General features: G+C 42.8%; 1 protein-coding gene and 2 long non-coding RNA genes across 3 annotated transcripts in view; all 3 read left to right on the plus strand.

The window, feature by feature from the left end:
* Positions 1 to 352, plus strand: part of LOC117282873 — a 3748-nt gene extending 3396 nt beyond the window's left edge. Inside the window, exon 2 of the long non-coding RNA XR_004513783.1 lies at positions 112 to 352. This is a non-coding gene — a long non-coding RNA (uncharacterized LOC117282873). The remainder of the gene's footprint in view (positions 1 to 111) is intronic.
* Positions 353 to 710: 358 nt separating this feature from the next.
* On the plus strand, positions 711 to 3144 carry LOC117282874. The gene is made up of 2 exons (XR_004513784.1): positions 711 to 2748; positions 2881 to 3144. It is a non-coding gene; the product is annotated as an uncharacterized LOC117282874 (long non-coding RNA).
* Positions 3145 to 10721: 7577 nt separating this feature from the next.
* Positions 10722 to 18817, plus strand: LOC111871568. The gene is made up of 2 exons (XM_023864770.2): positions 10722 to 10810; positions 15523 to 18817. Exons 1-2 carry the CDS (start codon positions 10808 to 10810, stop codon positions 18184 to 18186), a joined length of 2667 nt encoding a protein of 888 aa, XP_023720538.1. The 5' UTR covers positions 10722 to 10807; the 3' UTR covers positions 18187 to 18817.
* Positions 18818 to 27369: the final 8552 nt, after the last annotated feature.

The following is a 27369-nucleotide window of genomic DNA, read 5'->3' on the forward strand; positions in this document are numbered from 1 at the left end:
TTTAAATACAGAATATTCTGTAGACTGCAGACTTTTGTATACATTTTGTGTACCTTGTTTATGACACACAACAGGATGCATACTATTTAAAGATTTCTGTTATCTTTCCAGATTTTCCAATACAAAAACAGCCAATTCCCTAGGAAGTATTTGGAAGTCTGAAGAAACCACATGAAGATGATGATGATTGAAATTGGCACCAAGTGTCGCTTGACTCTCAAATAAATACAGACAGGGGAAGAATGTTCATATAGTAAATGGGTTGTTAATGTGTTACAGTATAATTTCATATACTGGTGAGTTTTACACATATTTTAATGTCAACTTCTTTTCATACATTAGAAAAATCTCTGAAACTGAGCAAATGACAGTAATTGCCACTAAAAGAGTATGGTGATGAATAATGTTAAACAATTTCAGTCATGTGACATTTTATAGTCACAGTTGGCAGTTGGTAATCTGCAAGTGTAAACGTGTTTTGTGTAACTGAAATTATAAGAGACACTGAAGCAGTGACATGACAGTGCCTTCTGACATTCCATACCCTTCACAAATCATAAACTGTTTTTTTGTGTGTGTGTGTATTCCAGCAGCAGCATCTTCAGGAGTTTTGCATAAATATTATTCAAAATTTATGGACTGAACAATAGAAGAAAGTTCCCTTCTATATGATACCTCTTGGTGCTGTAATGAAATGTAATGANTGCTGTGACCTTCTCACAACCATGAATGCATAGTGATGTTGGAACGCATGCTCCATGCATGTGGTGTAATATGAAGGTGGACAAAGCGCATTGCAGATTATGTATTCATGGGAGTCTGTATAATTGCCTGTGGCATGGGAAATAATTTTTAATTAACACTTTATTAATATGAGCGTGTTGGATCTACATCATTACACTACAAATATTTTAATTCAATTTGATGCACTATATGCAAATATCTGTCAAACAAAATTTTATACTAATTTCTTTCACTCTGCACGATGGAGCCAATCATTAGGTCAATTTTAAAACGCCATTTTGTGTTATTCATGAAAGAATTCACAGAAATTATTAATACCAGAATTTCAGAACATATATTGTACAGATGGACTAGAACACTGGTCACTCAACCAAGGCTTAATGTAGAAATGTAAACAGACTTTGACATTGAAGAAAGCAGTCTTCTGGGATTTGGCACTGTGTATATGTGGTGTTAACCGACGTTAACAGACTTTGACAACATTGGAACAGCTGATGCCTACCAGCTGATTCTGGGGAGCGGGAGCGCCAACAACAAGATAGTAATTAAAATAGTCAATTAATGAAAAATGACTGTTTTCTTACATTTCTAACACTTTCACTCATCATGAAATAACATCTTATGAAATTGAAGCATTAATTCATTTTCTATATTTGGATTTTATATCTGGTAAGGATTTATATAATTTAATTTTTAGGGGGTTGGAATTCTGATATGTTTGTCGTGGTATGTTGCAAAAAAGTCAGAAAGTAATGGATAAATATGTAAGTTTTCATGTTGAATGTTCATTAAAATGTTCGTTCATTGACAAACGTCTCAATGAAACCGTAGTTAGTTATTATTTTCGAAATCTGTACGGTGCTTTTGGTTTTTTTTTCCTTTGTATATATGTATATGTAGGCGAGTCAAATGAAAACCGTAAAACTGAGATAAAAATTCGAAATATCGCGCCATTGTCCTATATGTTGGCAGACATGTTACCAATGCTATAAAGAGTATCCTATAGGTGGCAGTATAATTCAGACAAACAGAACACCATCACGACCATCACAGTGCCGGTTTGAAGATGGCTGCTGGAATAGGTACATGCAGGAAAGAACAAAAACGTTCTGTAATTTGTTTTTTGGTCAGTGAAGGTGTGAAACGGATTGAAGTTCATCGACAGATGAAGGTTCGGTATGGTGATGCATGCTTGTCACAGCAGCAAGTGTACGAGTGGAGTAGGAAATTCAGAAATGGTGTGATGTCTGGCAGACGCTCCTCACCCGGGTCAGGTGCACAGAGTTGTGACCCCTGAGTCTGATGCAGCAGTTGAAGCCCTAGCGATGGAGAATCGCCAAGTGTCGGTGGATGAAATAGCCTAAATTCTTAACATGAATCGCGGATAAGCACACCATGTCATTCATGATGTGCTCCAGTTTCACAAAGTGTCTGCAAGGTTGGTGCCACAGCAGCTGACTCCAGAATTGAAACAACAACAACAATGTGTTGACACCTGTAAAGAACTTCTGCGGCGCCTTGAAGCAGAAGGTGGTGGCTACCTTTTGAGAATCGCTACTGGTGATGAAACTTGGGTGTACTACCACCAACCACAAACAAAGAGAACAAGCAAGGAATGGCATCATTCCTCATCACCAAAATCCAAGAAGTTCTGAATCGCATTAATGCAGTTCCTGTAAGCATCCGTACATCAAAGTATGAATGCATATTCTTAATAACTGCTGCAGACCAGCTCAGTAAATGTAACGGCAGTAAGCTGAAATTTCTGATTTATCTGTGCAGATTAGCAAGATAGCGATCATGTGATTGTTTTTTATACACATTGCGTTAACTAATCGGGTTAGTATCAACGGTATGAACTGTTAGCTTTACGGTTTGCAGGTCTAACGTATAAGAGCCACATGGATACACAACAAAGGCGTATATTACTTTTGTCTACCTCTGTAGTGTATGGTTCCGAGTATCTTCATTATGCAACGGATGACATAAATAAGTTTTTGAAAAGTAAGTTGTGGCATTCGACCGCATGGTAACTGAAATTACAAGAGCCCAGTGCTCAAGTACCAGTGTTATTAGATATACGAGTATAATGCATTATACCCATATAAATACCTCGTGCTTTTGTCATCCTTGCAGGTACAATGTTTCACATATCCTGTTTGTACCATATGCATTACATGATTGTGATGAATACGCAAATAAAGTTACAGGTGCCTTCGAGAAGTGGGGTGATTGATGCCAGTATATTGTATCGTTCATAACTGCAACTGTTAATTTGTGTATTTATAATACAGAGACCAGTTGGGGTGCATAATTTATAAGTTTTTTACAGACTGAACCTCAAAATAAAAAATTTGAGAAAGGTTAGTTTAAATAACTAAATAAAAGCCAATTTCAGAATAGACACCATAGTGGATACTTAGCCCCAATATTTAATATGTAGTTACACCTTTTGTATTAAAAATAAGGAAACGTGTCAGTTTGGAAGTCCACCCTCACTGTGATAACACCGACTGTACCCAAGAACATACCAAATTTATTCCAGAATTTAGGTTTTCACATAGTAAGTCCCTTGAAAATGTTAGTCTTTCTACTTGGATTGTAAACCAGACCATTCTCAGAACCGGTTTTATAATTACAGAGCCCATCAAAATATATATTTATAGTTGTTCTAATCTAACTTAACCACATGGTGGAATGGAGAACCCTAGAAGAAGCCTGAGGAAAGGACCTCCGTAGGGTGTGTCAGTGCTCATCCATATCCTTGATTCCTCCCATTCTGCGTTATATAACCTGTGTATAAATTAAGGAAAATAGGCATGCCTTCATTTCTGAAATTACTTTATTGTTTATGTGACAATACCTTTAAAACAGCAGCATAGGCTGGAATAGTAGGATGATTATGAATAGCAACTTGAGAAAGCAGCAGACTTAGCCTTTTTATAATTTTAAAGTGTTAGCTCAGGAAAGACAAGAAAATCACATTGTGACATTGGGTAATTAAGCCTTTAGGCTAAAAGAGGCATTAAAGAATTTCCTGACTACCAACTCTTTCTACACTGTGGAGGAATACTATTGTTATAAATAAGAATTTTGAAATTTGAATATATCTAAAGTATTGAAATTGCTGATTTTATGAGTGTAAATTTTTATTATTTTGATTGTAAGATGTCAGCTTTATGTTTTTAAATGTACTATTTTGTGTATAAATATTGTGACTATCTTGCATGTTTTTGTAATTTGTCTCATCATGTATAAGAAAATTTATTGTGTTGACTGGTTTCAATCATTTTTGAAACTATGCATGTAAGGGACTTGTTCCACATCCAGTGGCCTTCCAGCCCCTCTGGATCTATGGAATTGGAAATAAATATGAATGAATATGAATAGAAGAACTTTAATGTGGACCCAAGATCTCTCATAGCATTACATTCTGTTTACTTCCATATTCTTGGATGGGAAGTAACCACCTCCTGTATGTTGTACAATTATGTTTCTAGGTTACAAAGTAAACAGTATCCACACCTCAGAAGATCCAGCTATCTAGATATAGTTAATGTTACCATTACTTCAGCGGAAGTCTTAAGCACAATATTTTCATTAAAGAATAAGACCTCTAGTGGATACGATGGGTTGTCTAATAAAATCATCAAGTTATGTGGGGCGCAGATAGTTAAGCCCCTTACTCACATCTACAATCTTTCCTTAACAACAGGTATATACCCAGATCGACTAAAATACGCTAACATTATACCATGCTTTAAAAAAGGTGATACATCTGAAATATCTAATTATAGGCCTATTTCTTTATTGACAGGTTTTTCTAAATTATTTGAAATATTAGTCTTTAATAGACTAAAACAACATTTGACAAACAATAATATTATTGTGGATGGGCAATTTGGATTCACAAATGGTATATCTACTCAAAATGCTATCTTCAAACTAACAGAAACTATTTATAAGGCATGCAATGACAAAGAACTAGTGGTAGGTGTATTTTGTGACCTTACAAGGGCTTTTGATTGTGTCAAGCACAACCTACTAATCCAAAAGTTAGGACATTATGGTATTAAAGGATGTATTTTGAAATGGCTCAAATCATATTTACATAATAGGAAACAGAACGGTATTACACACTCATGACTCAACCACCTTTCTTTCTAGATGGGTAACCTGCAGACATGGTGTTCCCCAGGGTTCTGTCTTGGGACCATTACTATTTAATGTTTACATCAACGACCTACCAAGTACACTAGATGGTTTGGCTCATACCATTCTTTACGCGGATGATACCTCCATTATTGTTTCCTCAAAAGACATCTCAACATTGAATCATAAAATAAATAAAATAATGAATCATATCTATGAATGGTTTCAAAATAATCAATTAGTCCTTAATCTAAAGAAGATGCATGTAATTAAATTTACTACGCCTATGACCATGGACTATCCATTACATGTGGAATATAACGATCCAAGTTCTTAATATTGATGAAAGTGTTAATTTCTTGGGTGTGTGCCTTGACAGTCATCTCAAGTGGAAACAATATTCGGATAATTTAATAAAAAAATTAAGTACTGCAATTTTCATGCTTAGAAAATTGCAGCCTATGGTGAGTGGACAAGTTTTACGCATGGTTTACTTTTCTCATGTGCAGGCTCAACTTACTTACGGTATCATTTTTTGGGGCTCTACTTCATTAATGTAGTGGTCGAATGCTTCGGTGGGCGAGTGCGCAGCACTTCTGTTTCGTATTCGGGATATCCCGGGTTCGAATCTCGGCCGGTGACCGAGTATTCTGAGTATCGCATTCTCCACAGCCTATCCAGGAAAATGAAAGGATAGTATTTCTCAAATCAGATGACCGCTTTCTTCCAGCTCCTTTTCAACTAATTACTCACTAATTACCCTGCCATTCAACGCTAATTAATCAGAGCTATTAACAGCGTCGCTAAATAGGGCATAAAAATATCACCTGTGGTAGCTCATTAAATGAAATGACGGGAGGATGGAGAAAACTGCATAATGAGGAGCTTCATAACTTATACTCTTCTCCAAGTATAATTAGAATGATCAAGTAAAAGAGGATGAGATGGGCAGGGCATATAGCACGAATGGAGGAGACGAGAAATACATATAGGATATTTGTGGGAAAGCCAGAAGGAAAGAGACCACTGGGAAGACCAAGACGTAGGTGGGTGGACAATATTACAATGGATCTTTGAGAGATAGGATGGTATGGATTGGATTGATCTGGCTCAGGATAGGGACCAGTGGAGGGTGAACACGGTAATGAGCCTTCGGGTTCCATAAAATGCTGGGAAGTTCTTGAGTAGCGGCACAATTGATGGCTTCTCAAGAAGGGCTCAGCTCCATGAGTGAGTGAGGGTAGCTCATAAAGATGACTAGATACGGGCTGGAAACAGAAGTTTGAACACCAGCGGGATAGTATAGCTCTGAGACCTACCCTACAGATGAACACCGGGACAGTTTATGTGGGAACCAGTCTGATAGGTTGCACTGAGCCCGTCACAGCAGTCGGTGGGAGATGATTGCTTAACACTAATGTGTGGGTTTGTTGGAGGTAACAGGTAGAGAAAGCCGTTACACGCAAACACATTAACACAGAAATCACCGTTCGAGTGTCCAGGGCTCTAGTGGGTTCTTCCGCTTGCACAAGCATTCAGGTCACCGCCAGACCTCCGTGATCCATAGCTTCGCCTAGAAGCCTGCAGAGAAAATAGCGAGTCGGCGAGAATGTGGTTTACTATTTTAATGATCCCTTCACGGGCTTAACCACTTGAAGCTCAGTGTCTACTATATATGCCACCGGATTTAAAATGAAAGAAAGCACTGCATTTTTCCCCCAGAGCGTATTTGTGTGTTTCGTACGATTCCCGCAATAGGCATTTCTTCCCTAAAGAGAATTAACAGGATTGTCTTCGTAATGGAGACGCAATATGGTTTCTGTGGGGAAGATACTCAAATTTTAATTATTATTTAGACTAATTTCGTTGCACAATGCGGACGTCGTGTCTGCGCACCCTCATTATTTATTTACCTTCTTCTTATATTCCTGTAAGCGGCCTCCGTAGTCTAGAGGTAACGTTCCCACCTTATGACTCGTAGTACGCGGGTTCAAATACCCGGCGGAGGTCGTCGAATTTTTAAGGGCGGAAAAATTCAGGGAACAAGTCCTCCGGGAGAGACTTTAAGCCGTGGGTCCCGTGTCGTAGCTTTACGGCACGTAAAAGAAACTCATATCTCCAAAGGAGGTCACTGAGTCAAATTACGGACGTTTCCCGCCCAACAGCAGTCTCTAATACCTCTGGTAGATGGGGAAAGCATTATAGATACCTCTCAGCTAGTAGAGCCGGTCTCGCTGGCTGGGCGGGACTGATGGTAAGCACCAGTACCGGTAGGATATAGAGACTGGTAGAAATCATAGAGGGAAGCACAATGGACCAATACAGGTCTCAGTGCATGGGAAAACCCACCCTCTCCAATAACTAACTAACTATATTCCTGTAGCCCCCAATTGAAAAATAAGTTATCCGTCAAACGCTTCGTTTCCCGTCAGTTTCTTATCTAAGACAGTCGGTAGAATTTCTTGGACGGGTCATCAGCCCGTCACAAGGCGCTACCTAGTTCAAACACAGAATAAACACAGACATTCATGCCTTGATTGGGATTTGAATCCACGATCCTATTGTTCGGGCTGGCGAAGACATTTCATACCTTAGACCGCGCCGTCACTGTGATCGGCTTTTACCACCAGTGTTCGATTAAATTTCGTTTGATTTCGTCCTGTGAGCTCTAATTTCATTTGGTTCTGTACATGTGGGCTGAAATTTAATTTTGTTCCGCACCTGCGAACTCTAATTTCACTTTCTTCCGCACCTGTGATCTTTAATTTCATTTTGTTCCGCACTTGTATTCTGATGTCCTCAAAACAACTCATCCTCAAAGCAATGCAACACGACGTGTGACTGCCTAACTTCTGTAACGTGTAAATAAAACATATTTCGGCGTGATATCCAAAATTCTCTAGCTGGTGATTATTAAGAGTGCTCTGTTTTGGAACGTGACATGATGTGGTTACATCGGCTGGCACAATGCAGAAAGCTGTGGTCTTAAATTTTTGGTTGTAACACAGATTTATATTCCTTCTCTGTACAGTGCGTTTCACAAGAACAGATTAGTATCAGAAATACACTAGGGCTAATGCCAATGTAAGGTCGCAAATGTATACTCCAATGTCGAATGCAACTGTCTTCTTCATTATGTGATAACAGTGACTGTCTGATGAAGCATTCTGCCATTAGTCTTTAGTAACTTGTCTTGCAGTGCTATAACCGCCTCTGTGGTCTAATGGTCAGAGTTCCTGGCTGCAGATCCAGAGGTTCCGGGTTCGATTCCCAGCGCTACAAGATTTTCTGAGAAGTAGTGGGTCTGGTAGGGGTCCTCTCAGCCTCGTGAGGATAATTGAGGAGCTACTTGAATGGAAAAGTAGAGGCTCCGATCTAGAAAACCGAGATTAACGGCTGTGGGGATTCGTTGCGCTGACCCCCCGACACCCTCTATCCGCTAAAGTTTTCACTAACTTCGCCGACAAGCGGCGGTCGCTCGGTCGGTATAATTCGCTTGCGAACTAAAGCTACAGAGTTTGTTTCGGTGCTACAAGGATAGGGATACTGCATGAATATGACGTCAGTGGAGGCCATCCTGAACACTAGTAACGGCCTACATGTCCGGATGTCTTGTCCTAGCACTCCTCTCCCGGATTAAAGTACTACAAAAAATTGCTACCTCTTGCCGTCTCCAACAGTAGCAATATGAAAGCCAGTTGCTTAGTACGACGAACAGCAGCATCGACTGAATATCGTGGAGAAGTGGTTGGTTCTGCAGCTTCGTAGGCTTCAGGACCAGGACTAGGACTCTGGCCGCTCTGGCTATGACGAGACTTCCTGTGGCTGTCATAAAGAGCTCAACCTTCCGTTCTTTTTTCAGGTGTAAATAAACGTTTATGTTTTCTGTGAATTGTATCTAGTAAATATAATCTCTCATAAAAAAGATATGGTTGCCCCTGTGCTTAACTAATTAAGCACTATGCCATGAAGGTGTATGGGGGAGTAGATATAGAGATCCACGTTTTCTTGACCTCGGCACTAGCTGGAGGTGAGTGGTCAGCTTAACCCCCCCCCCGCTTTACCCCCGAGGAAAGAGCCTCCGGTATCTATTGAGTAAGAGACTGGGTGGACCCCATAGCCAGACTGGACGACGTGGAGAAGAGAAAATTCTTGACCCTACTGGGACTCGAACTCCGACTCCTCGGTCGTCCAGCCCGCAGCCAGTCGCTATACCGACCACACTATCCAGGCTCATGTAATAATAATAATAATACTAATTACTAACATGCTTAGAACTGCAAGAAATACAGTTGTGACCTGAAAAAAATTCGATGTTATGACCGTGTGCGCAATAATCAAACACGCTAACCCATACCCTAAAATTACAGGTAATTTCCGGAAGGGACTAAGGAAAACTAGGAGAAACCCTACTCGGTGTAGTCAGCGTCCCGTTCGAGATTCGAAACGGGGATCCCTCCAAATTAGAAACGGTACTGCGTGAGCCAACTTTTATGATCTCTGTCCAGAATTACTGTACTTTCTTTGTACAGAGAGTAAAGTGCACCACGTAACAAGACGACGAGTAGGGAATATAGGTGTCGCTCCACGCATTCTTAATTTCCGCACTAGATAGAAGTGAGTGGTCAGTTTTATGCCCTGACCGCTTTATTCCCAGGACACAGTCCCATTACGCTATGGGTAGGAGGCTGGGTGGGCCCCGGTCAGTTTTATGTCCTGACCGCTTTATTCCCAGGACACGGTCCCATTACGCTATGGGTAGGAGGCTGGGTGGGCCCCGGTCAGTTTTATGTCCTGACCGCTTTATTCCCAGGACACAGTCCCATTACGCTATGGGTAGGAAGCTGGGTGGGCCCCGGTCAGTTTTATGTCCTGACCGCTTTATTCCCAGGACACAGACCCCGGTACGCTATGGGTAGGAGGCTGAGTGGGCCCCACAGCCGGTCTGGACTACTTGGAGAAGCGAAAAACGTATTTCCTCTCTCTGGAATGTACCTACGATTCCTCTACTCTTGAGGCCTTGGCCTAGTCACTATCCTGACTGAGCTATTCAGGCTCTTCTTGTAATGTGGAGTCGGTGTAGAAAGTGGAATGTGATGACTTGGGTGGCGAATATGGACAGGCCCATCGCTGTGACGAGTTACCGTGCGGCGGCATTCACTGCTGATCTACTTACATATTATTTCACGAGGATTGCTGTCTGAGGATCAGAAGTCGTGTGTGGAGAGGGGCGAGACATTGCGAGACATAAATCAGCCAGATCACGCCATCAACGTAACTTGTTTTCGGATTATTATTTCATATTCTAAACCCTGCGTTGGTGTAATAGTTTAGCCCGAAATTTCGTGACTTCTCCAACCGAATTTAATATCTTTTTGGATACCTAAATTACGGTTATAACACGTTTGGGTAATTGTGCCACACGTTTCCACGCGCCACGAGAGAGCGCCATAACGCAGACTGTGGCAGAAGAAAATTGTAGCGAAAAAGAAGAGCGAAGTGGGAACGATAGCCGTGGTAGTAGAATGGGTAACGGTTGTGCTCCTGCATATTCGGGACGTCCTTGGTTCATATCTTGGACGAGACTAGCTATCCACACTGAAATTCTGAGTAGTTTTCCTCTGTCATCCGAGGCAAACCCCTTACTACCTTAAATTTGGTCCCAAACCGCTTCCTGCCCCATCCTCTTCAATTCATTATTCATCCAATCATAAGACCACAAATAAACACAGTAAGGTAGGCAGCCCGAGGGGGAGAAAGAGAAACTATGGCAGGTCTCCGTGTCAGGCGGACCGGTCGGTCCTACAAGTGGGGCATACGAGAAGCGACAGCAACACGGCGTCAGTGCCCGTTTAGAAGCGGTTACGAATGCAGGTGTGACGTCAGACCCTGCAACTAGTGCCAGTCTACTATGGTAACTACACAGACACATAGTTCTATACTACAGTGAGGTGCTGAATTTATGAAAACCGTACAAGTTAAGAAATTCGGATTTCTGTCTTCTGTGACGTGATGTCGTGTGGGCGGGTACCGAACCTGCTGCTCATGTCTTCAGGGTGAAAGGAACGAAGGCTGTAGGTTCATCCGAAACGGTCTTACCCGTCCACCAAACTACACGGCGCCAAATAACAAATCAGCGCCGAGAGACTGATTCTGGAGGGTCCGTTCTCTTCAGTTTAATTATCTCAAAAACCGGAAGACCCCGGAAGACTTCAGTCATGAAGTGAAGTGCGCGTTTCATTTCTCTCTACAACGCTCGTTGTTCGCGATATATTTAGCCGCTTGGATAAGAGTTCAGCACAAAAGCGCACGTAAAGTGTCCGTTATTTTGTTCGATTTTATCTCGAAAAATGTCGACAAATTTTATCTCCATAATATAACATTTTATTAAAATCCATTTAACCTTTCCTGAGACACGGACGCGGTTTGAATCCCGTCAGGGGACCAATTTAATTGAAGCATTTACTGATTCTATGGACGAAAGCTGTGATTAATCCTTCCACGTGCCTCCGTCTCAACCATGTTTCCCCATACTGAAAGAACCGTGATTCAACGGCGGTAGGCGGCTGGGTTAAGCCTAGGGGAAATTAACACATTTACACTGGTCGGTCTGATGCTGTTTCATGAAATGAGTTCCTCATATTTATATAAATATTATAATTCCTCACATTCGCAAGTGGACAATTCTGTCGGACAATGGAAAATGTAACAGGTCTGTATTTAAAATTAAATATAAAGTCCTAAAGCGCGTCTGATCTCGTCTGCTGTCCAAAAACATGAAAATTAGAATATACAAAACTATAATTTTGCCTGTGGTTTTGTATGGGTGTGAAACTTGGTCTTTGTCATTAAGGGAGGAACATAGACTGAGGGTATTTGAGAACAGGGTGTTGAGGAGAATATTTTAACCGAAGAGGGCTGAAGTGACAGGAGTTTGGAGAAAACTGCAGAACGAGGAGCTTCATAACTTGTATTGCTCTCCAAGTATAATTAGAATGATCAAGTCGAGGAGGATGAGGTGGGCATGACATGTAGCACGAATAGGGGAGATGAGGAATGCATATAGGATATTGGTATGAAAGCAAGAAGGAAGGAGACAACTGGGAAGACAAAGGCGTAGGTTGGACAATTTAAAATGGATCTTAGAGAGATAGGATGGGATAGTATGGATTGGATTGATCTGACTCAGGATAGGGACCAGTGGAGGGCTCTTGTGAACACGGTAATGAACCTGCGGGATCCATAAAATGCTAGGAAATTCTTGAGTAGCTGCAGATTTGGCTTCTCCTCAAGAAGTGCTCAGCTCCATAAGTAAGTAAGGGCGCATCTGAGCAGAAAATATCTTCAGTGTTTGAAGCTGCAATCTAAACATCTGTGCCTCACCTTGTCACAAACCCGACTTCTTGACGTATTTATCTTAAGATTGATGCCATAGGCCTTTATTCTAATGCTTCCTGCAGCCTCTAATTGTGTTTTCACGAATTCCACTGTTCACATAACAACCTGCCCACTTTCTCCCGGACCCATGAAGCCTGCAGACCTTGTCTACAAACCTAGCAACACATGTGTCCTCTAAAGCTTAAGTTCGTCCAAATAATATTTAAAGACTCAGTTCCCAAAGCACAGAAAGCATGCTGCCCAGTTAAGGCTATTTAATGCAATAATCGCTCTACATACGTTGTGAGGATCATATGAAACACGTAAATACACTGCGAGGGAGAAATGTGATTATTGTGTACGTAACGGCATTGTGCACATAGCCTACAGTTATGGCTGTCTTTTAAATGGTTTCCTCACGCTCACAGTGCGATCAAATGATTATCCGGATGTTTCTCATCCCAAGTAGTGATTTTATTTTGACTAAATCTCGTACTGAGTGTCTACAGGAATTTAATTTGGTTTGCACCAGTTCAATATAACATATACACTTTTAGTGTCGTTAGACGGACATACAGATGTGAACTCGGTTACATAAGCCACTAAAAAGCACAGTTACTTGAAGACATACATCATCTACTGTACATTTATTGAACTGAAAGAAGTTACGAGTTATAAGTGCAGCACAACAAAGCTCGTGATTCTGCTTCCTATATAGACTTGACAGGATTCTGACGATGGTGTATGCTGTACAGAACTATTAGGCTTATTTTTGACTCTATCCATCGTCTGGTATATAGAAGACAAAAACCGCAACGTTTCGGAGACTGGATCTGTCTCCGTCCTCAGGTGGTTGGGGTAGGATGAGCCTACTCAGTTGTGCCCGTTAGAAAGAGCAAGTCTCAATTACTCAATCCAGAATAACGGGCCCAACTGAGTAGGTTTACCCTGCCCCATCTACCTGAGGACGGAGACAGATCCAGTCTCCGAAACGTTGTGGTTTTTTTCTTCTATATACCAGACGATGGATAGAGTCAAAAATAAGCCTAATAGTTCTGTACAGCATACACCATCGTCAGAATCCTGTCAAGTCTATATAGGAAGCAGAATCACGAGCTTTGTTGTGCTGCACTTATAACTCGTAACTTCTTTCAGTTCAATAAATGTACAGTAGATGATGTATGTNGATCACACTTCACGAAAATCTATTCCGGGACTCCCGAGTTGTTACACGCGATTGGAGAGGAAGTCGGATTTTTGTAACATTTTGTTGTGAAGGCTCCGAAATGCTACTCAGGCAAAACGAAACGTATTCGAAATTTAAATAGATTGCATCATTAAATTATCATTATTACATCATATAGCGCAATCGATACAGAGACTGGCTACGGGCTAGACATCCGAGGGATCGGAGTTCAAGTCCAGGTAGGGGTAAGTTTATTCTCCTCTCCACGTCGTCCAGACCGGTTCTGGGGCCTACCCAGCCTCTTATCCAATCGGTACCGGGGGCTCTTTGCCCGGACGTGAAGCTGGCCGCTCATTTAGAACTAGTGCCGAAGTCAAGAGTATGTGCAACTATACATCCACTCCCCTATACGTTTTCATTGCGTAGTGCTTAATGAATTAAGTACAGGGACAACTTGTAGCTTCGACTGTNCCGGGGTTAGATCTCTTAACTGTCCAGAAGGGCTGTGTTACCCACAAACTTGCCTCGGTTAAAACGATCACCCACACCCTTAAGAATACACAGAACTTCGTGGCATGGCGTTTAGACAAAGCGACAACGCGACACTGCATAAATAGCAGTGTTGTTTAAGATCAAATGAATATTTAAGGTCAAATGAAAGGAATGGAATTCGTCGGGGACTGAGCAAAATCATGCAATGTCATGGTCAATATTTCAATAATGCAAAAAAAAAACGAACGTTTTGCAGTTGAATGAGGTCAGCAACTGCACAACTTCAGATATGTGACTATAGCAATGTACACCCAACCCAACATGGCTGACACAGTAGCTGTGACATGCAGCACACAACAATAAAAGAGGATCTAAGAAAAGCTTGAAAGTCTGAATCCACAAGAAACACGAATTTTTAAATTGGTTCACTTGAACACTTGTCGAGAAATTTCATCATCACCGTTATTTGCGACTGACCTTTACTTCTGGGGTGCTAAATATTTTGAAAATAAAAGAGATATCTATATATCTGGAAGGGGCAATATGCTGCAGGCCGGAAGGTCACGGGATCGAATCCTGATGAGGTCAATTCTTTCAATTTACCTAATCCCTCCAGCAGCACTATGGTCCTGGGGTTGACTTAGCCTCTAACAGAAATGAGTACCAGGAATATTCATGGGGGTAAAGGGCGGCCGGTGCGAAGGGCTGACAACCTTGCCGCCATCTATGAGCCGTTTGTCTAGAAAATGTGGAACCTCAACAACTCACAACCCTATAGGCCTCCACAGCCTGGTACAGGGATACCTTTACGTTTTTTACTTACTTACTATATATACGGAAATATAACTCTTAACGCTGTTTCATATGTCTACAGAAACAGGAAGAGGAAGGAGAAGCGTTGAGAAGAACCACTGCACTTAGAAGAGAACCAGGAGACGTGAAGAAATTGGTGTAATATGGAGCTTCATGATTTATACCGTTCGTTCACTATTGTTAGGGCGAGCAAATTAAGATGGATAAGATGGGCAGTGGACATAGAACGCATGGAATAAATTACAAAGGTGTACAAAATTTTGCTCCAAAAATATCACGGGAAGATACTGCTTGTGACACCTGAGCATATACGGGAAAATAACATGAAAATAAATCTTGGACAAATAAAGTGAGATGTGAACAGAATTTTGGCTCAGATGAAAATAACACGGAACCTCTGGGTTCTGTAAGAGCACAGAACGTCTTGATCAAGTGACTTATCACTGAGTCCCCTAGCTGGCTGGATAATTAACATTCGAGTGCTACAAAAACTAAAAACGTTTTGGATAAATATACCCAATGTCATAATACACTTAATTTCGTGGTACCATATTCAATTCAGCATGTGGTTCACTACAGTCTTATATGGATTGCTCCAGGGGCCCATTATAGAGCCATCTAGGGAAAAAATGCGAAAAACATCAAATCTAATTTTATGGCAAATGTAGTGTGTCATACCAAAATATAAGGAATGTCACAAAATTTGATAGGTTTTAGCTATAAGTTCATTGTAATCTATATACTGCTCTTGTTTCCAGATTCTCACCCTTGTACTCCTTGCTGGGGTTCTCTTCTCCACTATATCAACAGAAGAGATTTCAACCCTTGATCCAACAGAACAAGAACCTGACTATGATGTATCTGTACCAAGCAATGAAGCACCAGCAGATTCTGGTAGTGATGGACCAACTGAAACCTTCAATGAGATAAATACATTTCCTTCAAGAGCAACGGATACTAACATAACAACTGAAGAAGTTAATAAAATCCTAGCAGCTAATTCTGAAGTGCCACAGCTGTCAAGAAGTGAAATACAGGAGATCTTGGACAACATTACGGATGTCATGCCAGGAGGAGATCCAGTTTCTGAGAGTACCTTTCAGATAAACACACTACAACCGGGAAATTACAGAACACATGAAGAATATTTGAGAGCTATGAGGGCGCTGATGCTAGTACTGCCTTATAATGCCATGAATCTCAGCAACTCAAAAATGCAGGAGTTATACACAAAAGCCCCAATAATACAGTTCATCGGAGAAAACTCAGAAGTTGTGACTACAACCACCACAGAAATGAGACCTTCAGTAGCAACCACTGCTGAAGAACCACAACAAAATGAGCAATACTATAAACAACAAACAAAATATCCAAATCATCATGAAGTATACCATAAGCCCTATGAATCAAAACCCACAGATTTCAAATCAAATTATAATTACGAATCACAAACAAAAGGACCAATAACCACATTAACAACTGGAAGCATTTCAGCAACTACAAGACTTAAGCACAATCAGCATCGTCGACGTCGCCCATTGGTTACAACAGCAAAAGCCCCTGGAAGTTGTGAACATCAGTTTACCAATCAGCATTGTCAGACAGCTAAGTTATCTTCAAGTGAACAGACTCCAACAACAGTGTATCCACAAATAACTGGCACTTACAATACAACAGACCAGTATTACCAATCAATCAAGTTGTCATCAGTACAAGAAGCTGTAACAACAGTTTATCCAGAAAGGCTGAACACGCAAGAAGGCAACATGTCACCCAGTCACATAAATCCAAACTACAATGTTCAACTCCAGTCACAATTTCAAAATACAGCTCAGCATCACAATGGAATGCAACCGAACATCAGCCAAAAAATAATAAAACCAACCAGTACAACAGTCAATGAACACTATTCATCAACAGAATCAACAGGTATTGGACTTGATCTTCCCTCTGACATTAGAAACCTGCTAACATCTTTCAATTTAGATCATGAGCTACCAGTCCACAACACAACAGAACAGGTGACTCTGTTTATAACACCAGCAACAGATGGATCCGTTTCACAACCAACCAAGTATAGTAGCCTGTATTCTGCAAGTGAAATAGTCACAACACAAAAACCAGTCATGCGTGACGACATTAAGGAAATACTTGCATCCATCGGTCTCTTTCCAGACAAAGAGACACACAATAAAACACCTGGAACTTCTACAACAACTGCCATGCCAGATATAGCAACAGCTGCAGAATCCTTGTCATCTGAAATGAAAGAGCTTCTTATTTCTTTTGGACTCCTGCCATCACCAAATGATATCCAGCAGGCTACCAAAAGTCAGGATCACAGACAGGCCTATGATCAACAAGCGGCAAGTCCAGTTGCTGATCCCAGTTCATATCTCAGTTTCAAGCCCCTTCCTCTGGCAGCAAATGAAAACAAAGAAGATGAAGAAGATAAATACCTAATGAGTAGTGACATGAAACAGTTTCTAGCATCTTTTGGTTTGGTGTCAACATCTGATGCTGAGGAAGGATATTCCAATAGTGGAAGCTTTCATGAACACAGTAATGTCCATGGATTCAGGTCACGGAAAGCACTTAAAACAGAGGCTCAGACTTTGATGAATAGCAGTGGTAATTTAACTAACCAGGAATCTGGTCATTCAGTTGAGAACTCTAGTGAAACAGTGCCTCATATCAACATGGACTTGTTGACTGATGAAATGAAACAAGTTTTAGAAAATCTCGGATTGCTTCCTTCTACAGAATTACCAACAAACAATAATGAAAGCCACATTTTCAATCCCTCAGCCCACTCAGCATCACTCCATCCCACAGAGGAAGAAGCCCAAAGACTGTCAAAACTCTTAGACACCATAAAAAAGCTCATGAAAGAGAATGGAACCATTACTCAAGATGAGATTGATGGCCTGAATGCATCTATATCCTTCATTCTTCCACCTGTTCCTGTGGAAGACAGCAGCAAAACAGCTCAGTTGGCAGAAGATCTGCCCACAACATTATCTGAAGAGAGGAAAGAAGGCAGTAATGCTGTGCCTCTGCATCACATAAAAGATGCACCTAACCCACTGTCTCTGGAGGAGCTTCTGCTAGTACAAGAGGACAGCAAAAATGAAATTAAACGCCAGCAGCCAAATAATGATACTTCGATTGAAGAGACTCCCAAAGATGAAGGACCATCTTTAACAGATCTTGCAGCTTCTTTTGGTGGTGGCAATACTGCAGCTGATGAAGAAAGTGTGGATGATGCATTACCAACAAAGAAGCCAAATGGACTGTATTTTCTCCTTGACTGGAACACTTTCTTAGATGTTGGAGAAGAAGGTAGCAGCAGAAAAGTAAATCTGCATTTTAATCCCAGACTTGGAAATAGTAGAGCTTTTCTACCAGTAACGGTTCCTTGAATAGTTTCATACACAGAAAACAGATGTTTTTATAGCAGTTTGAAACAAGTCTTGTGTGATGGTGTGGCAGACAGTTACTGCAATATTTGGGAGAACCCGGATGTTACTGTCATCAGGATGAAGTGGCCTGTATATTTCTCAGTCATGAAGCATTGGGGAATTCCAATCAAAATGGAGAATTCCTATTGCTCTCTCGCATGGGACTATAAATATCACTGAAAGACCACTGATCCCCTTTAACATGGAGTCAGCTGGGCTTCCCAAAGTGTTATCAATCAAGAATGAAACACAGATTGGCCCAGTCAATAAAATATAGCCACTGGACAGCCAAAACTCAAACCTGGTAATGTGTTAGAATAATGTATCAAGAAACAATTATAAATATACTGAAGGGCAGATTATGTCAGTTCTTCCAATCCAACCATCGATCTATATTCATGGATGTGTGTGTTAAAACAAATAAAACAGTGGAAAAGAGGCATAAATATTGTAAGATACTAATCTCTCTTTTTATCACAGTTCCTTCATACTGCAATGGAACAATATTCTGACAATAGACTAGAAGGGTATTATATCATAAAATTATGTTAGATTCCAACAACAAAAACTGTATACTGTGATGCAAAAAATACCACTCTTATGGATCAATCATAAGAACAGGTCTTTGTTAATTACTTATCCTTATCTGTGAAACCTGTTTCCCTATATGAATTTGAGATTCTCAGAGTTGTGTTTTAAGATCATGTCTTCCATGTTAGCCATGCCAAATAAATGGGGATAATATGAACAATACAAAGCTAACAGGTATTTCAGGTATAAAAAGGAGGAATACCTGAAAGGTAAAATTAATGAGCTTGCTGCACATAATAGGCACAATAGACATGTATAGATGAATAAATGAATTTAAGAAGTGTTACCAACCTAGAACTAACTTGGTAAAGGATAAGAATGGTAATCTGCTTGAAGACTGCCACATTTTAACAGGCAATAGAGTTTCTTCTGTCAGCTGTTGAATGTACATGGGGTCAGTGGTGTTATACTGATGGAACTTTCCACGCACGGTAGTCCAGCGAATCTAAGTTAGGATCTACCCTAGGGATGAAATTATGCTTCTGTTAAGTTTGCCTATTCAATTACAGCCTCTAAGATGTTATGGACAGACCATATTTACTTTATGGACGAATCTGGCTATTCTGATTTATGAAAAAGACGAGGGTTTCAACTTCCCGAGAATGTAACGTAGCTGACGGATTAGATAACTTTTGCAGAAAATATGCACGTACTATTGTACAAACATCCCGCTCACAGATCGGCTTGGAACACAGCTACTACGTTTACTCCATAGATGTCACCTCAGTCATAAGAGCGGTAGATGCTGTCATCTGGTGAGGAGGAGCCTAAGTATGCTAGCACACGCAGAGCAACTGTTAGAATGTAATGGTCTATGCAAGTCTCTGTAGAGGTGAAGTTTTGTTATGGTCCAGCCGGTAGATCGGAATTCGGCGGTAGTGCCTGTAGTGGCTGTCAGAATGTGTGTGTTGCTTTGATAATTCTTTGTTTCACTAAATCTGTTCGTGTCACCAGAGTATTCTACGTACTGAGATGTGTTTAAGAAAAATAGTTTATCACTGTGAACACTGAATCTGTCAAAACAGGACTGCGTGAGGGGTTTGACCGGTAAGTAAGTAATCAATAGTTTCTTTCATTCGTAAACATGATATTGTTGTATAATGCCTTTATGACTCGAACCAAATGTAGTGTGACGTTTCGGAGCTTTATGGAAGCTAGCCATATAGAGTCCGCAGTGAAATGTATACATTGTCATTGAAAAATATGTTCGAAAGTTTTTTCGAGAAGATTGTGTTTTGAAGAAGGATGCACATGTTTGTAGCTGAGAAGCGAATGGGCTATTTGTTAGATTTGTGTAGATAACGTTCCGAAATCAATTGTCGTATACTAGGCCTACAAAGAATATCGCTGCTGCTAGAGTCCGGGCTCCTGTATTCCGAAAGATATTTCAAACTGTTCATACCACGAAATAATGACATAGTATATCCCAAGGTATAGCAACTACGATGATGTATTGATTTATAACTACTTAATGTGTGTTAAATCTGTGTTTGGATGTTCCATAAAAGTGATATCGAACGAGTGGTAAATTCAGTAGTTAATATTTTTATTGGTAAAACATAATACAGTATGTATTTTGCCATACTGTCTGGGGTATGCGAAGATTGTGATGCTTTTAAGGCAAGGCATCTTAATCTGGCCGAGTCAAATGGGTAAAGTATCTGACGAATTGGAGTAGGAAAATGGTAGCTCTGGACCCAATATCCTCTGGACAGTGTTAGAGATTGAATAGTATCCAAAAGAAAACGTGTCGCCGAAGAAATACACCACACATTCTCCATTAAATCTAAAAACGTTCTCGTTGAGATATAATATTCTCACGGAAGTGAATGTGAAGAATGTTATCTTCTAGGATGTTACGCCATGTAGTCAGTACAAGTTTGCCTACATTTCAAAGGGAGATAACTGCTTGCATTCCTAGGGTCCAAGCATAAGCAGTAAGCACGTTGGCTCATACGGTAAACTGTTCAGGCTTGTGGTCGGAGGGAGGTTCTTGCTTCGAATCTCTGTCCGAGTATCGGGTGTCTTGATTGAGGGTTTTCGTGGTTTTCGTTAGTACGTCCAGGCAAATATGCGGATAGTACATGAAATTAGGAACGACCTCGTCCTTCGAAATCCCTTCCAATTTAGTATTCACAGTCATTCGACGCTATGTAAGTTGAATTACCGAAGGCATCATTAAATAAGTACAGATAATAAGTGACGCTGTCGGACGCACACGAAGAACAGCTCCACCAACAGTTGTGTTGCAAGGGGAGCCCTTACAAGGACTGAAGAGGTGAATGAAGAGATCCACCCTCATTGCTGGGACAGCTGTGCCGAGCAATTCGATCACTGATGTCGTTATCAGTTTCAAGCCAGAAAAAAGTAAGAATATTGGGGGGGGGGGCTGAGGGGAGGCTATACCAAGCCAACGCCCTGGTACCTGGGTTTTGTAGACGGAGGTACCGAGGGCATCATCACCAGTGCTCACTAGCCCAGGCGATCATGAAGAAATCCACCAACCCCAGAGAGTAAGTTCTACGAAGCGTTATAGACAACGGCCACGGAACTGTGAATTTCTCTTCGACAGTTGCGTAATTTGGTAGACTGCAGATTCATCTCAGTAACTTCAGAAGATAGATATTCTGTGGCTATATTACAGGAACGTCAAGCGGTATATATTGTGTACTGCTTAGGAAAACGATCGGTGTTTATTCTAAGAATGGCGGTAGAGGCGTATGTATACAGAGCGGACAATTGGAGAGTTCATGCAAAATTAAAGTGGGTGGCGCATAGGCCAAATTAGGCAGGGGTACATAGGGTATGTGTGCTATGAAGGATTTTAATTGCTTTTAAATTTCTTGGGATGGGTGAGACTGAGTCCATTTGGTACGTCGGCCACTATTTGGCCTATTGTACCAGCCCTGGATGATAGATGATGATGACCGTGAAGCATTCGGTGGAATGAGAATTGGAAGGGGAAACTGAAGTACTCGGAGAAGACCTGCCTTAGTGCCACTTTGTCCAACACAAATCCCACATGACATGACATGACCTGACCTGACCTGACCTGACCTGACCTACGACGGTCCAGACGCTGCCTCGCATTCCCCTATGAAGGATTAGTAAATACGTTTCATGGCGATGCGTATACTTTTCATTGTACTCCACCTTCGAAGTAAGGCATGGTGGAGACCGTGCCATAGCTCAGGTGGTTAGACACCGGATTCGAGCCCAGGTCAGGTCATGTGGGATTTGTGGCGAACAAAATGACATTGGGGCAGGTTATCTCCGAGTATTTGGTTTCCCCTGCTAATCTTCATTCCATCAATTGCTCCACAATCACTATCATCTATCATCTGGGGCTGGTACAGTATGCCAGTAGTGGCCGCAGTACCAAGCGGACTTAAGTCTCACCCCACTAATAATAATAATAATAATAATAATAATAATAATAATAATACATAAATATAAATAATAAGGCATGGGGGTGTGGGAGAAGAGGGAAGGAATTTCATTGTCTCTGAATGCTGTATCCCATATTTTATGCTGAATGCATCTTGTACGACACAAGACAACACAGACTGTGCTGTCTGGCGCAGCCGTAACGCTGTAGATATGTGTTTCGGGAGATGCTCTGTTCAAATCTCGGTCGAGACACCGTGTCTCCAGACAAATCCTGGTGTAGAAACCCTTTCCAGTTCACCATTCATGAATCACCCGATCATTCGACGCTGTATAATCTCGATACTGACAGCTCTGTAAACTAACCCCTCCCACCACCACCACCAAGGGATCACTGTTTCCTCAAGGAGCGACTGGCCCGCTCCTCACATGTGTGTACCGGAGTGCCCGGGGGTACGGGCTATTTTAATCAGCCCACAGTTCTCCATGGGCCGGTCAACACCCATCACCCGTGTCTTTGCGATGGCCATGTGTGCTGTGTCTGCAGGGGTGAACAACTAGCTAACAAAGCCACGCCGCATCTGGTTAGACACAGCATTCTAAGAAAGAAGTTTGGTTTCACTACCATCGCCAGGTTACGTTACACATGTCGGCTTCTCACGACGGTCCAGACGCTTTGCGAAGTTTGGGGGGGGGGGGATAGCAAGGGGGACCCAGAAAATGATTGTAGAAAAAAAGTAAAGCTGTCCCTGTAACAGACCGTGGAGGCCCATAGGGCTGTGAGAGGTCGAGGCTCCCACATTCTCTAGACAATCGGCAGACAGCGGTGACGTCAATCTTACGCGCCGGGCGCCCCTTACCCCCAAGAATATTCCTTGTACTCATTTCTGTTAGAGGCTGAGTCGGCCCCAGGGCCATAGTGCGGCTGGATGGATTGGGTCAATTGAAAAAATCCACCGCATCGGGATTCGTTCCCGCGACCTTCCGGCTTGTAGCATAGTGCCTCAACCAACTACGCTACCGCATGCCCCTAATTTTTGTTGTTCATTTTAAAAGATAAATCCGGGGCGGCGGGGCAGATGACTTCCCCCCGCCCGTCGGTGAAGGTGGATTTAGTTCTGTTTGTGTAGTTTGTTCGGCGACGTTGTGAGAAACTCAAGACTATATAGCGTCGAATGATTCGATAATTGTGAACGAAGCGGGTGGAAACGATTGACCTAACTGAACGCACTGACCCGGTATTTCCCTCTAGAGAGTGAGGAAGATCACGAAGGTCCTCAGTCAGGATAGTCGGCTGGCCGAGATTTGAACCGGGCACGTCCCGATTTTTTTTAATGGTTCAGGCCGATCCTGTGAACACGGCAATGAACCTTCGGGTTCCATAAATGCTGAGAAATTCTTGAGTAGCTCCAGATTTGGCTTCTCCTCAAGAAGGGCTCAGCTCCATAAGTCGGGCCGATCTACACCACAGGGCCACAGTTCAGTTGTTTGCAGGGGCTGGTACCCATCATTGTGCCCAGAGGACCACCCACCGGCGGCTAGTGCCCAGGAATGCGTTGAGGGTGCGCCACACGTCGAGAGGGCGACGTTTTGAAGCAGGAATCTTTGAACGCCCAACGTTATCTCTGGCATGGAGATGGGTGTTCGCATTGCATGTTCAAAATGCGATCTAGTAACATTCTGATGACGACGTAAAGGCCTACGTCACTGTCACAAACTGATGACGTACCCTCAGACATGACTCATTACGGTCCAGCTGTTGCCATGGTCCCGTGAACACAGCTCTCAGGAGATTAAAGCTGGAGCAGACTAGCATTTGACAACTCTGTATGCATGTGCCTTCTGTTTGTAAACGGCAGAGAATTTCTTAAGCCTACGGCTGATAAACTAAAAACCCACTGACGCGACAAGCCGCGCGCGGTTTGTCGAGTGTTGTCGATCGCGGCCGTTATTTGTATTGTTTTTATGAGCCGCGCGCGGTTAAGTTTTGGAACGCGGCACACAGGCGGCAGAGCTGTCGCACGTCTTAATATGTACAACTAACGGACGCGAGCGACAAAGAGCGGGTAGCCGCTCGCGACTAGTCGCGCCAGTGGGTTTTCAGCCTAGTTGTTGAGGAAGGACTCTGCATAGCGGGGTTCGTTTTGTTGTTCATTGCTCTGTTACAGGCAGATAACGTTCGGGGAACGAATCATGTTGTAAGGACCGGCTCACGTTTCACATGAAGTGTACGACTTGCCGACTGGGCACAAAGTCGTGGTTCTCGTCTCTTGCAGTTGCGTTGCAGTTTCCTCAATTTGCGCTGCTCCATTCAGTAACATGTGTTCAACTCAGGCTGATAACAATTCTCGGAAATTGCGGTTGCCAGTTTCCTTGGTGTGCCCTCGCTCTAGGACTCAACGCAGAAGCCAAGAAACTGGAACTCCACCTCTGCGACGATTCAGCGCCTCGGATAATTTTCGGCCAGCCACTGACGCAATTCACGACGGCAATGTGGTGGAGCACCGTTGTGCTGGAACCACACGTGAAGACGATAACTGATGGACACGTCATCCAGTTACGCGTGCTAAAAGAATGTCAAGATAATCGCAGTCACTGACTCTTGCAGGCAGAATGTGAGGCGTCACATCGGCCAGCAACACTGAGAGTGCTCTCGGAAAGGAGAGCCCACATATTCATATGAACTTGTTTACTTCTTTTGATGTCCAGAAACCGCCCTGTAGAACAGGACATGTGTATACAACGTATATTGATCCTCGTCTTCAGAGAGCCATCATAGCCCAGTCACTATACTGTCTAAGCTGCGGGGATGGGCCGCGCCATAACTCAAGTGGATAGTCACTGGCTTCCCACCGCGGCGGCCCGGTTTCGATCCCGGGTCTGGTCAAGTGGGATTTGTGGTGGACAAATTGGCGCTGGGGCAGGTTTTATCCAAGTACTTCGGTTTCCCCTCCCAATCTTCATTCCACCAATTGCTCCACAATCACCCTCACCTATCATCTGGGGCTGGTACAATATGCCAGAAGTGGCCGAAGTGCAAGGGACTTAGTCCCACCCCACTAGCAATAATAAAAAAAAAAGACTCCCGTTGTAGAACTGTTCGAACTACTTTCATTAGATGCCAACACATTTTGGGAAGGTTCCAGGCAGATTGGTTTCCCCTGCCAATCTTCATTCCACCAATTGCTCCACAATCACCCTCACCTATCATTTGGGGTTGGTACAATATGCCAGAAGTGGCCGCAGTGCAAGGGACTTAGTCATACCCTACTAGCAATAAATAAAAAAAAAGCGGGGATAAAGCGGCCGTGGCGTGAGGCTGACCACTCACCAACCATAGAATATCGAGGTTAAGAATGCGTCTTCCCTGCGTGGTGCTTAATTAATTAAGCTGGAACAGTTTTACTGTTTGCTTGACTTATTAAGAGTTTACTGCGTTAAATTGTCCGCTTGTGCTAACAGAAACCGGATGTTGGGCCGGCTGCTCATGTCGGCCCCCCGAAATGGTTCAGCCTGCGTTCGGCCTCCAGTCCTCGTGCTGTGTGTCAAGAAAAAATCAGCGCGTGACATTTCGGCGAATGCCAATGATGACGTTCCTCTCAGGCTGTGCTTCCCCCACCACCCCCCAACAGCTCAAGACGGGGCGCTCAGATTACCACTGCAGCTGCTGTCCAGACTCCCACACGAATGTAGCGTGTTGCCGCCTCGCCCAGACTGCCTCATGTGGCTTTATGGGGATATGACACCGTGTATCCAGGTAGTAAAGTGGGGGGGGAAAGGTAAAATTATCCTTGTAACAGGCCGTGAAGGCTTATGGGGTTTTCAGAAGTCGAGGATCCCACATTTTCTAGACAGTCAACTCACAGATGGCGGTGAGGTTGTCAGCCTTACGCGCTGGTCGCCCTTTACCCGAAGAATATTCCAGGAATATTCCTGGTACTCATTTCTGTTAGAGGCTGAGTCGACCCCAGGGCCATAGTGCGGCCGGAAGAATTATGTCAATTGAAAAAAAAATCCACCTCCTCCGGACTTGAACTCGCGACCTTCTGGCATTATGCCTCAACCAACTACGCTACCATGTGGCCCCCGTATCCTGGTAGGTCGGTGCGAAAACAGAAGGCGAGAATTTGGATACACACCTCCGTCACATGTGTACATGTAACATTTGTAGGCCCGGTCATGGTTGCCAGAGCCTGGTACAGCTTGTTTCAGGAAGTGTGTTGTTTCTTTGCTCTGGGTTCCCGTGATAGGAGCAGCATTCCGTTCTGGTCAGGTTTCCGTTTCATACAGGTTCCATTATAGACATGTTCTGCTGCAGTAATTATGCTACTGAACACGGCGGTCGAGTGGGTGGCTACACGAATTGTATTGTTAGCTGCACGAGTTATGGCGTACTTCTTTTCCATAAGGCTCGCTACTCCAGCCATAACATACCCCTCTCCCCAACGTTCATCGTTTCTTTAAATTTGTTTACGCGATACTGAACGTGGACCGCCTCTCTGTGGTCTAGTGGTCAGAGTTCCTGCCTACAGATCCTGTTCGATTCCCTGCGTTACCAGATTCTTTGAGAAGTAGTGGTTCTGGAACGGAGTCCACTCAGCCTCGTGAGGATAATTGAGGAGCTATTTCAAGGAAATAGCGGCTCCGGTCTAGAAAACCGAGATAAACGGCCGTGTGGACCCGTTGCGCTAACCACGTGATATCTCTATCCACAAAAGTTGGCACTAACTTCGCCTACAAGCGGCGGTCGCTCGGTTAGTATAATTCGCTTGTGGACTACAGGTCACGGGGTTTGGTTTGCTTGTTTGATACTTAACGTGCCCCTCTTACGGAAGTTTGGCTACAAGAGCAATAACGAACCATTCATCCATTTCATCCATGTGGTTGGCTGCACTGGAAATTACATAGCTCTCTTCCGTATGTTGTATCCCGAAGTTCCTCGCTGGATGCCCGGCGCTGGCGTATCGTGGATGTTACCTGCGCACAAGTCACGTCTAGGTCTGGTGCTCCCTAGGCTGGGGCGCGCGTGGAAATCGCTGGGTATGCGGGTTGACAGAGGAGGATCGGTTGATCCGACAAGAGTGGTGTAATCAGCAAATTGAGTTTATTAACTAATTTCTGTAGATTACACATGTACGCTACACCTGAGGACTGATAGCTAGGGTT

This window comes from Cryptotermes secundus, unplaced genomic scaffold (assembly GCF_002891405.2).
Source record: "Cryptotermes secundus unplaced genomic scaffold, Csec_1.0 scaffold1596, whole genome shotgun sequence".
NCBI classification, from domain to species: Eukaryota; Metazoa; Arthropoda; class Insecta; order Blattodea; family Kalotermitidae; genus Cryptotermes; species Cryptotermes secundus.